This window comes from Colobus angolensis, unplaced genomic scaffold (genome assembly GCF_000951035.1).
Source record: "Colobus angolensis palliatus isolate OR3802 unplaced genomic scaffold, Cang.pa_1.0 Scaffold92, whole genome shotgun sequence".
NCBI classification, from domain to species: Eukaryota; Metazoa; Chordata; class Mammalia; order Primates; family Cercopithecidae; genus Colobus; species Colobus angolensis.
In genome coordinates, this window is record NW_012123154.1 from 6,236,188 (window position 1) to 6,249,224 (window position 13,037).

The 13,037-nt window shown below is 36.6% G+C and overlaps 1 protein-coding gene across 1 annotated transcript in view; it reads right to left on the bottom strand.

Annotated features, from left to right (window-relative positions):
* NKAIN3 (Na+/K+ transporting ATPase interacting 3) overlaps positions 1-13,037 on the bottom strand; it is a 714,014-nt gene that overhangs the window by 396,339 nt on the left and 304,638 nt on the right. The window contains exon 2 of the mRNA XM_011931938.1: positions 9,140-9,277. Coding sequence (XP_011787328.1) covers positions 9,140-9,277 — 138 coding nt within the window. The remainder of the gene's footprint in view (positions 1-9,139; positions 9,278-13,037) is intronic.

Sequence of the window (13,037 nt, forward strand, 5' to 3'; positions counted from 1 at the left end):
GACATGGATGCAGCTGGAAACCATCATTCTCAGCAAACTATCACAAGAACAGAAAACCAAATACCGCATGTTCTCACTCATAGGTGGGAATTGAACAATGCAATCACTTGGACACAGGAAGGGGAACATCACACACTGGGTCCTATTGAGGGCGGGGAGGGGGGAGCGATAGCATTAGGAGATATACCTAATATAAATGACGAGTTAATGGGTGCAGCACACCAACATGGCACATGTATACATATGTAACAAACCTGCACGTTGTGCACATGTACCCAATAATAAAAAAAAAAAGAAAGAAAGCACTTAATTTCAGCTGACCCCACTTAGCTGGAAAACAGCTGGATGACTTGTAGGTCTTGGCTGCCTAGTTTTAGGTTAATGGCTGCACACACTCAGAAAGTTGAGTTCCTGCAGCTGGTTGAGTGGTAAGTTGAAGTGAGAATTAGGCAAATGAAAAAAAAAAAAAGTTAAGATAAGTAAAAATATATAGTGAGATTTTTGGTACATGCAGATATTGCTGATGCTGTAATATACTCTGTTCATAAGGTCTTCTAGTACAACTGGACTTGGTAAAGTTTGAACTTTCAGTAAGTTTTGAAGCTCTTACTAACAAGATGGCATCTAGTGTTTGATATCTTTCATTCTAAATAAATCTAGTTATAAGTATATCAAAATGGGAGAGCAATGCTAATGTCTAAGTCATGAGAAAAAAAGCCATTGAAAAAGGGTAGGAAAAGAACATAAAATAAAGCAATATTAAAGTAAGGCAATAAACTAAATTAATTACAAAATCATATGATATGACTTAATGATTAGGACTAATTCCTAAACGCACTGGTATTTTTTAGTGAATCAATTCATAGTTATGACAAATGCATAATAAAACACATCCATTTAAAGATCATAGCACAAACTTGGTGATTGGAGTGTATTCAGTATCTCTCACAAGTTGTAATCTTGATGCTACTTCTGAACTTGCAGAGGCAAAATTACCAGGCTATGTAAACCTCAACTGTCAGTTCCTACGTTTTTGACAATAAAAGGGTTATTATCCTGGTGCTTTCTGTGTTCCTGCTACTATGGTAAGTGCTTTACATAGATCATGTCATTCAATCATCTCACTAAAACCGAGGTAGAGGGATAATCATTTAATCACCTATTTAGTGTCAGAGTTAGGATTTGACACCTGATTATCTGGGATGCTTAGGCATACAGGGTAGGTTTTGTTTTAAAAGATTTTAGTAAAAGGATGATAGATTCATGGCAAGATAATCAGTCACCAAATTAAGCAATTTGTCAAATGACCAGTTCACCAAATTACCATTTTATCTCAAATTTTTATTCATATATGTTCTATAATTGGCAATTTATTTTAGAATGACAGTATCTTTAGTATTTTACAATTAGTGTGACATGCATAAGATGGAATTCTTGTGTTGTTTGTCAGCAATATTGTGTAATATCTTCTAATACATTTGCATTACAAGTTTCTTCTAATAAATTTGTGTTTCTTTGCTGAGAACAAAGAAGATATATATTTCTGAGTTTTGAATTGTTATAAGGTATAAATTATACCTTACTGTGTACTTGAGACACAAATCTGATCATGGGTATAAAAGAAAAGAGATAGCTGGAGATACAAATATGGCTATAGATATTTAGTTAGGCAGGAAGTATTGGGATAACCAATGGCCAAAGAGACTGCCTACCTTCCCTATCTTCTTTTTGAAGTGGGTTATTTTATTTATAATTCAACTGAAGCAATAACTTAAAAAATAAGACTGTCCATTTTAAAACAAATACACTTGGGTTATTATAAAGCAGGCTTATATCATGTATTTAGGTATATTAAATATACTTGTAGTAAAGAAAGCTTTTCAATATAAGAAAAAATCACTGCATAATCTCTCCATCTCTCTTCTACTTTGCTTATGTTTAGTATATATATTTTAAATCCAAATCCACACAGACAAGACCTATAATAATGAAAAAGGAATGTTTATGCATTCTATGTGGCTTCCTAAATGTATCCTAGTTTTGTAAGGATATTTCAGCACTTTTTAATAGAAATAAACTTTGGACATCTTCCAGCCTATTTCTTCCCCATCAAGCAATTAGTTTATAATATGAGTTCGTTTTACTTTCTGAGCTTGCTTATTTTCTAATTACGAGAAAGGTCATTCATTCATTCTTTCATATACAGATCAATTTGCTATATTACATACAATGTGCCAGACTTATAATAAAAATGTAGAGTAAGTTTCTTGCTCAGTCATTGTAACATTTTTTAGTACAGTAAAGGGGGAAAAAAGACATAGGAACATCTCAAACATTTGTCAAACATCTACCCTGTGTTAGGCTATAGTAAGCAAGTCACATACATTATATAATTATTTAAAATGATTTATGGGTCAGGTTTTTCAAATGAGGTAACTATGACAAAAAGAAAGCAAATAAATGTCTCAAGGCTTCACAGCCAATAATTGGTGAAGAGAATTTAGATTTGACGTTTACCAATCGAATCAAAACCTAACACTCAACTTCATGTTAAGCAGTGACTCTGAAATGGGATTTATGCTGACATAGCAGAAGAATTTTGCTATATAACAATTCAGATTAAAATGAGTTGTCCTTTGCACATAAACATTTGCATAAAAGTCCAGATAACTAAATTGTGGACTTTTCAAATTTATTTGACCCTTTAAAAAATTTTAAAGGCAGTTTTGAGCTAATTTTAATTTCAAGGTTAATCTTATTTCAAAAAATGTTAAACAAATTTGCTAAGTCATCTGCATGTGAGTTAAAACCTGCCTGATTAAATTATCACCCATGAAATAACAAAGATTTAAGTAATTCTAGGACAAAAATCTTATTTTAAAATTTACAAGTAAAATAAAATATATTTGACCGAGGAGTAAACAGATAGGAAATAATTGATTTTACAACAATATCTTGTGATGGGTAAATATGATTTCACTGCTTGATACTGTCTATAGCCAAAGAAGCACATAAGGTCCATTCAGAACCCAAGACTGAACATGGTATTCCTCTAAAGCAGGGGTACCCAATCTCCAGGCCACAGACCAGTACTGCCTGAGCTCTGCCTCCTGTCAGATCAGTGTGGTATTAGATTCTCACAGGAACACAAGCCCTATTGTGAACTACCCATGTGAGGGATCTAGGCTGTGGCTACTTATGAGAACCAAACTAATGCCTGATGATCTGAGATGGAACATTTTCATCCCAAAACCATCCCGCCCAACCTCTGTAAAAACTATCTTCCATGAAATGAGTCCCTGGTGTCAAAAGTTGGGAATGGCTGCCCTAATGTACATGTTCCACCTCGCACCTTAGCCAAAATAAACTTTCATGAGCAAAGGAATACTATGTGGCAAAGTTGTTTTTGTATTCTAAAAATAAATACAGAAGTAGTTAAATTGTACCTTAATAGTGTGATGCTATCTGGAAGGGAATTATTGCTCTTTGATTCTGCGATTTGGGGAGGTTTGTCTAATAGTCTTTGCCAAGAGGCCTCCTCAATTGTAGTGGCAGGAGCTCGCCACATTACATTTCTTGGAAAAAAATAAGTCTTGAGGAGTAAGTCAGCCATTGGTAGGTGCAGGTAGCACAGCACATATTATTTTATCATATAACTCCCTCAGCCAAGTTCAGGCTGAGACAAGCAAGGCAGTGCATTGTTGACATGTTCTGAGATTAAAAAAAAAAAAAAAAAAAACAAAATCCCTGTCCATTCCATTTTGTAAAATCCTTTCATCCAATAATCTTTGATTCATTTATTGTTTGCTCAGTCAAATATTAAGCATATATAATGGTCTGTACATACAGGAATAGGCCTAGAACAAAGGAATAGGACTAGAATACAGCAATAGATGGGCACAGTTCTGCCTTCCAGGAGTCATTGCTGAATGTGGCAGGACAGGGAGGGAAGCAATGATGACAGCCGGGCAGGGTGCTGGGGTAGAAAATTACCAGGATTTACAGCAGCAGAAGGGAAGAGGCACTTTCCCTCGCATTCAATGATCAGGCAAGACCTGTAAAAGGTGACTATTTAATTGAGGATTATTAAGAGTTTTCCAAGAGGATAGAGAGATTAAGGCATTCCAGGCAGAAGAGCAGTATGTGCAAACTGAAGAGGCAAGAGCAGCATGTGGTCTTTGGAAAATACAAATCATTCAGCATGACTGGCATGAGGCAGGCAAATAGATAATGCAGGAGGTGCTGGAGAAGTAGATAAAGAAACAATTTTCATAAGCTTTGATTTAGACTCTAAGAGTTTGGAAAAACTAGTCATTGGAGAGTTTGAGACTCATGGTCCTTCACCCAAAGCAGTTTCATAAAGGTGATCAATTACTTAAACTCGACTGTGATGAATCCTGTCTCTTGTCCAAAATGGCAGTAAATTATCTGTGTTTTTGTAAAATTAGAGCTCTATTTAATTGTTTCAGGGAACACACATATTTTATTAATCTCTGCGTGAGCACTTAGCACATACCTGGTGCTCCAAAGTGTTTCTTATTTTGAAATGGGTTAAATTTAGTTGACCTATCTGTGTGGTGGTTTGGCCAATAAAGGAAGCCAATACTATAAATAGAAGAAGCAATTTTGAGGGAAAATCTCTTGCAATGAAAAAGCTCTTTCCCCTCACTGTGAAAGTCAGTATGGATTTCTGCTCCAGGACTCTTCTCACTGCCATTGAAAAGCTGCTGCCTCCAATGGTACATATGTCACCTTCGTTTTCAGTTTTTTGGATATCAGAATTAATTCCAGGCCACCTGTTGTGGCTTCAAACCAAGCGTTTGTGACAACTCAAGAATGAATTAAAAAAAAAAAAAAAAAAAAAACCTTCCCAAATAACAACATGCTCTTTTTATAAAAGGCATTTTTTATTTTTTTGTAAATAGATTTCCCATACTCATAGATTAATGATTCTTTTTTTTTTTTTTGAGATGGAGTCTGGCTCTGTCGCCCAGATCTCAGCTTAGTGCAAGCTCCGCCTCCTGGATTGACGCCATTCTCCTGCCTCAGCCTCCCAAGTAGCTGGAACTACAGGTGCCCGCCACCTCGCCCGGCTAGTTTTTTATATTTTTTAGTAGAGACGGGGTTTCACTGTGTTAGCCAGGATGGTCTCGATCTCCTGACCTCATGATCCGCCCGTCTCGGCCTCCCAAAGTGCTGGGATTACAGGCTTGAGCCACAGTGCCCGGACAGATTAATGATTCTTTAGGTACTTTTATCAAATAGATAATTTATATCCATATTAGAATAAGAGGTAATCTTTCATAAAGGTAATGATATCTGACTGGGAGGTAGGCCAAGACTATTTCCTATATCACAGCTTATACTGACAATGGTAACATTATCATCTGGAATCTGCCAGTGAAAGCAAAGCACAGATCATGCTACAGGAGCTTCTTGAACCTAACAATCACAGGCCAGTACACATCCAATTCTGCTGTCCACTACCACCTATGCTCCTTGGGCTAGTCACTCAACCTTTCTGACCTCTTTTCTCCTCTGGGAAATCAGAGACGCTAATACATGGCATGTAGGATATTTGTGAGAATGAAATCTAATGACAGGCATGATGTGGTGGGCTTTCACACCAATTTATTGCTTTCTTTCTCTCCCCTTCCTGAGAGAGGATCCTGAATAAGATAGCAAATAAAATGAGAGAGACTTGGTTGGCATAACCCATAAGAAGAGATCATCAAATGAGCAAAAATGTGGATCGTTGGTCTTGTCGATGCTTTTCTTTGAAACTGCCTTCCTCTACAAACAGGTGGGAGGAGGGAGAGAGGGAAGCAAAGGAAAAAGTACCAACGGAGAAGTGACAGTAGTTTCATCGTGGGTGGACTCTGTGACCTAGTAGGGCACTAGATACGAAAAATAATCAATAAATATGTACTGAGCACTAATTACGTTCTATGCTCTCAAAGAACACTTTGCCTAGAAGACATAAACACAAAAAATTATAAAACATACTCAAGACACACTAGAGGTGAAGGAGCAGAGAGTCATTCACCATTAATGTGTATGGAAGAAGGTATCCATGGGAGACTGAGGAAATATTGCTAGACCGGGACACTAACACCAGGCAAGGCTACCAGAGCACGGGCTGGTGAGGCAGGTGCAGCAGGAGGCCCATGACACTGAGGTGTGCAGACTCTCAGCCCTCCTGGGTCTCCACACCTGGCTCAGGCCCTCCCCCAGGCCTTGCCCCACTGCTGGTCTCATTCCTCTCCACTGCCATTTACTCACTTCTAGAGAGTCCCAGAACCTGCACCTCCTCACTCCTTACATGGTTAGTGCCTGCAGAGCAGGGCCTCTGACATTTGAATTCTTTCCTATTTTTCCAAACTTAGCACCGTATAGGTCCTCAATAAATGCTTAATGAATAAATCAGAACTGTTGTGATAGTCCCCCTTCTATGGGCCCTGTGGTGCCTCCAGCCCAGACCCCCCTTCACTACCTTCTTCCCTTGTGGACTCACTCTCATTTGCACTGAAGACCTCAGTTCTCAGCTCCCTGCAGGGTGCCTAACTCCACTGCCCTGCTGCAGACAGATACCCCATTAGACATCTCATGGCATAGTGTGCTCCTTCATATGTGTTGCAATTTAACATTTATGTGGACAATTGTTTGATAAAGGCACACCTCTCTTCACTGCACTATAAGGTAAGCACCGAGGAGGACAGAGAATATGTCTGTCTGGTTTTGCTCACCAGTATAGTCCACACCTAACACAATGCCAAACACAGGGTAGAAGCTCAATAAATATCTTTTGAATTAATAAGTGAATGAAAAAATGGAGAAAGAAAGTTAGAAAAGAAAGAAGTGAGTAAAGGAAGAGGATGGGGAGAGGAAGGGAAGAAGGAAGGACGGAAGGAAGGAGGGAGGGAGAGATGGAGGGAGGGAGGAAAGAAGGGAGGAAAGGAGGAAGTGAGGATGGGTGGGAGGGAGGAAGGATAAAAGGAAAGAGGGAAGGAAGGAAAGAAGGGAGGAAGGGAGGAAGGATAGAAGGAAGGGAGGGAAGATGGGTGGGAGAAAAGGGAGGGAGGGAAGGAGGAAGGAAAGAAGACAGGGAGGGAGGGAGGTGGGGGGACAAAGGAAGGAAAGAAGGAAGAATTGTTAGACATGAGTTTGGTCAAGTACATCAGGCAAGAATATTCTTAGATCTTATGCAGTTAAGGACCCAGTGGCGGTTTTAAGCCAGTAATTTAAGAAAAGCACAAAGAGCAAATTGGAAGAGAGAAAGGTGGAAAATAAGAGGCAAAGTCCACCCGAAGAAGAGAGAAAACATAAGCCTCAACCAAGTCAGCAGTTATGTGAATAGTGCATAGGGTTAACATTTAGAGGGTAAAATCAACAGGACTAGATGTCACTGGCGTTTACCTACAGCTTCATTCTCTGGAAGCCACCCATGGTTTCAAAGCCACAAGATATTTTGTTTCTCAGCAGAACACCAACACCATAAAACAAAAAGTCTGTAATGAGTAAAATTGCTCTATATTCATAGTAACAAACTAGAACACATTTAGAATTCAATAATAGCTTGATTATGCATGATATGAAAGCATCTTAGGCCGCAAGTCCAACTCCATGAAACCCCCTTCTAGGAGATCATGCAGTTACTTAGCAGAGGCTATCTTTATTTACTATTTTATTTTATTTTATTGAGACAGGGTTTCTCTCTGTTGCCCAGACTGGAGTGGAGTGGCATGATCATGTCTCACTGCAGTCTTGATCTCCTGGGTTCAAGCGATCCTCCTGCCTCAGCCCCCTGAGTAGCTGGGACCACAGGCGCCCCAATGTCTGGCTACTTTTTGTAGTTTTTGTAAGCACAAGATTTCTATTAAAAAACCCCAGCTGCTCTTGAACTCCTGAGCTCAAGCAATCCTCCTGCCTCAGCCTCCCAAAGTGCTGGGACTACAGGTATGAGTCACCATACCTGGCTGAGGCTATCTCTAAGAGAAGGAAAGTAAAGCAGAAATTGATTAGCCCCTGCAGCAAATTGAGAGTCATCAAATGCTCCCAAGGCCATTTGAATGCAGTCTATTGAGTTACCTACACCTCTGCAAAATGGTGAAAGAAATAAAAAAGACAAGTTTAAAAATCAAAATAGAGGATGGATGCATTTAACAGAGAAAAATAATAACTTTATTATTTTCCACAGGTATAATTAGATTATGTCAAAATGGAAAGATGGCATGCTCTTAAGTCTATGATTTTCTTCTAGTGAGGCAATGTCAGTGTATCCCTGGAAAATACCCAGTAATTCTACTGAACGCTGTATATTTACACAGGCTCAATGTACATTTTATAGTATGTTATTCCAACTTATAACAATTATATATGCTTATTATTTCTCACAACCTTCTCACATGTGTAGCCTACATTAATGCCCTCTTTTTATGTTATAGAAAAGACAAGTAATTACTGTGAATAACTTTCATTAGACTGTGGGTCATGGCATACACCTCATTAAACTGTCCTATAATGGAGTGTGTGCTGACCATGTTTTGGATATCTGTTTCGAATTTATCTTGACAAATGGAGATATATTCAATACCAACCAGTATTAAATACATTAGGGATGTGTATGAAATATCCATTCATACATGTACTTGTAATGTCCTAAATCAATTAAAATTAAAATATATTCTTGTTTTCAGTGATTAAACAGTTATGCTAGACAGATTTGCTTTTTGGAGTTAGCGACAAATGTCAGTGAAATTGACATTTCAGTCAATTGATAAATTAATACACTGATAGTTAGTGTACACTGCATCTAACTATTCTATAACCAAGATGATTAGCAGACCTCCTACTGTATCCAAAGCCTATTTTGAATTTCTATGTAAAAATTGAATTCAGTTGCATTGTGAGGGACACCATGTCATCACACACTTTTGAGCATGTTGCTTTGATCTCACTATACAACATTCATTAGGTTGTATTTTCCACAGATAATCACTTCTGAACAAAATTTAATATTTGGGGGCTAGAAAAGCAATACCACATTATATCAGAAGGGGCCACTTAGAAATATTTTATTTATATTCTTATAGAAATGTTGCATTGTGTATATGAGGAGAAATGAAAAAATAAGACTTACCACCATTATGTATCGAGGTCTGTACTGAATGGTTCCAAACAAACCCAATATGACAACTATTATGTGCAGAAAATTTCCAAGAATAGGAGCCCACTGGAAACCAAGGAAGTCAAAGATCTGCCTCTCTAATGCTGAGATCTACAACAACAACAACAACAAAAACAAAGTTCATTAGTATCTAATCCAAGTATCATCATGTTATTTTAATCTTTATCTCATGGCTGGAGGAATCTGCATATTCAACTTCAATCGCACTTTTTGTCACCATTATTATTAGAATTTTCATTCTTATTTCATGTGCTGTTCTCTGCATCTTCTCTCAGAAACTATACTAAGATAGTTTTGAGCATTATAACTTCAAGTATAAATAAATTTTAAATCTATCTGGAGAGTTAGAGATACACTTCTTAAATCATTTTCTACAGTAGAAATTCCAGACAGATTTTTTAATGTTTTAAGTTCATCATTTTTATTTTTATATTAAAAGTTATGTTTAATTATTAGGGGTACATGATATGTATATATATTTATGGGGTACATGTGATGTTTTAATATAGACATACATATGTAATAATCACAGCAGGGTAAGTACAGTATCCATCACCTCAAACATTCCTCTTTTCTTTTTGTTAGGAACATTCCAATTCCACTATTTTAATTATTTTAAAATATGTGACAAATTATTGTTGACTATAATCACCCCGTTGTACTATCAAATACTGGATATTATTCATTCGATCTACCTCTATTTTTGTATTTATTAGCCATCCTCATTTTATCTTCTTCTCCCCTTCCCAGCCTCTGGTAACCATCATGCTACTCTCCATCTCCATGAGTTCAATTGTTTCAAATTTTTGCTCCCACAAATAAGTGGGAGCATGTGAAGTTTGTCTTTCTGTGATTGGCTTATTTCATATCATTATTTTTAATAAAACGATTGGCTTAGTATAACATCATTGGATCAAAAAGAACTCTGGGCTTGTGACACTAGAACTAGTATAATTTTGGAAAACAAACAAAAAACAAAAACTCCTGCCTATCCCCGCTTTCCTGTGTGAAATATACATTAGCCAAATCTGTTCTCTTTCTTTTCCTTTCCTTAGATTGCCAATGCTGATAATGACTAACTACCTGTTCAAAACGAAGCTTACTCATTTACTTACTCTGGGCTCAAGACTCTGATCTAAAACCAGAGTTAAACCCTTTGAATCGCATTTTATTGAGATCATATTCCGACAAGAAAATTCATCTTGGATTAGATAGCATCCTTTTAGAATACCAAATAGAAATTATGAGGTCATTACAATTTTAGATATGCCACAGCTTATTATAATTGTATTACATACATCTTGACATTTTAAAACAATTATAAAATGTGTCAATATATACACAACCATTTATGATGAAACAGATGCATTTCATATGGTCCAGTGAATACCAAAAATGCCATTATCATGTTCTAACAATATTTCCTGTATTCTGCATTGAAAAATTTTACAATATCACCTGCTGTATTTGGTCACGAATCATTATACATTTCAGGCATTTTTCTAGTTTTGTATTGATAAAATAGTAATTCTAATAAAATGATCCAGTGATTAGCCATACTGATGGCACTGGAAACTGCAACTTTGAAATGAAATTGGCACCCTAGGTATTTTTCTAGTTATGCGACAGGTGTATGCTTGAATAGCTTTAATTTCCTTGGACATAAAGAAATGTCCTCTATCCAGTAGGCTGAATTTACCTTGGTCAAGATTTGCCTTCAGCAACCTGTGGAGGAAAAGAGAAGAGAGCGAACGCCTAAAGAAAACCACACCAGATCGACATTCATTTCACGGGTATTTCCTGGTCATGGTGTGATATGATTCAGGATGCATTCAGGATTCATCTCCTGAATCCATAAATGTTCAGAAATGGCTAAAACGCAAAATATCAGAGTAAGGAAAGAAGCAGCAGCACAGTGTTTTTTACCTCCTGTTTATCTCTGCTTGTGATTCTAATTAGTCCCTAGAAACCTTTCTTTAAAAATTAGTTCCTGGGAACCTTTCTATGCAGAATTTTATTTATTGGCCCAGCAGTGATACAAATATGTATTTTTTAAATGTCCAAACATAATTAAATACTAAAAAAAAAAAAAAAAAAACCTGAAACCCTGAAGAGCATCTGCAGGCCATTCATTCTGAAAAACAACGCTATTTTAAAGCAGTTGTGCAAGACAAAAACCTTTAAGGTGAACTTTCAAAGAGAAAAACTCATTTTCTTTTCTGTCAGTAGATGCATGGATTGCATTCTCTTTTATGATATTAAAGAAAACACAGGTAATGAAAGAGAAGCTAAATTAATGCCACTTATGAGAAAATATGAATTTTATATTCAAGGCACGCTCTCTATTTATTAATATTTATTCCCTGAGAACTTAAAGAAAATGAATTGAGGTGGGAAGAAATAAGAGTACAAATAAAAAGACATGAAAAACAGAGAAGGGAGCATATTGAGAATATGGAGAAGGGCAGCTGTAACAACTATACAAACTGTGAAAACTAGATTTGATTATTACAAATTTGAAAAGTTAACTAACAACAACAAAGACTTCAAAAATAAACAAAATACCATTGTATTTTTTACCTAATTATTCTATCTAACTTGCATTTTGGTTATTTAGCCATTTGGTTTACTGGCTAGTATTTTCTCTCTAAATGTCATAATCTCTAGAGACACAACTTTTTGCCCTTGACTGTGATGTTTATAATAATGACCCAGAGACCCCAAATAAGATGAAATTATATCCAAGTTGCTTTGTTAAGTTGGAAAATGGATGACTGTTCTTTAAAAGTATCTCTGTTAAAATGGCTCTAATTTGTGGTGTTGGGGAGATGCTGTCCTTGGCTGGCGGGGGTGGGAAGGAGGCATCTCTTCCCCATTCTATGGTCAGTGACCTCAAGTTGGGAACTTGATGTCTGTCATGATGAGAATATTTGCAAAATGAAAATCAGAAAATGCTGAAAATTAGAATTAGTTTATATGTATGTTTCGAGAACCAATGTTAAACTTTTACCTGCACACCACTGAATATGGCACCTAGAAAACAGTCGTTGTGATTCAGAAGAGAAGTGGAAGGAAGTCACTAAATTGTAATGTAGCATAAATAGAAAGCAACCAGTCCAGATGAGGGCAGAAGGGTAGAGGACTGAAAGTGAATATATGCAGAGATGCCCAAGTGAAGAGAATGAATGAGACTTTTACAAAACTTGAGTGTAAATAAAAGTAGAGAAATAAAGAAAATATAAAGGCAGTCAGATGCTCCAGAGAATGTGAAATCAACAGACCTAAAGAAAAATGCATCATTTACCCATGCTTTGATCAGATAATTAGATTTTTTAATAGAGATGTTTGAGTTTCTTATATATCCTGAATTATTAACCCCTTGTCAGATGGGTAGTTTGCAAATTTTTTCTCCCATTTTGAAGTTGTCTCTTCACTTTGTTGATTGTTTGCTATGCTGTACAGAAGCTTTTTAACTCGATGTGATCCCATTAGTCAATTTTTGGTTTGGTTGCTTGTGCTCGTGGGATATTACTAAAGAAATTTTTGCCCAGTCCAATGTCCTGGAGAGTTTCCCCAGTGTTTTCTTCTAGTAGTTTTATAGTTTGAGATCTTAGACTTAGGCCTTAAATCTATTTTGATTTAATTTTTGAATATATCAAGAGATAGGAGTCTGGTTTCATTCTTCTGCATATGGATATTCAGTTTTCCCAAACCCATTTATTGAAAAGATTGTCCTTTTCCCAATTTATGGTTTTAGCATCTTTGCCAAAAATGAGTTCACTTTAGATATATGAATTTATTTCTGAGTTCTCTATGCTGTTCCATTAATCTATGTGTCTGTTTTTATGCC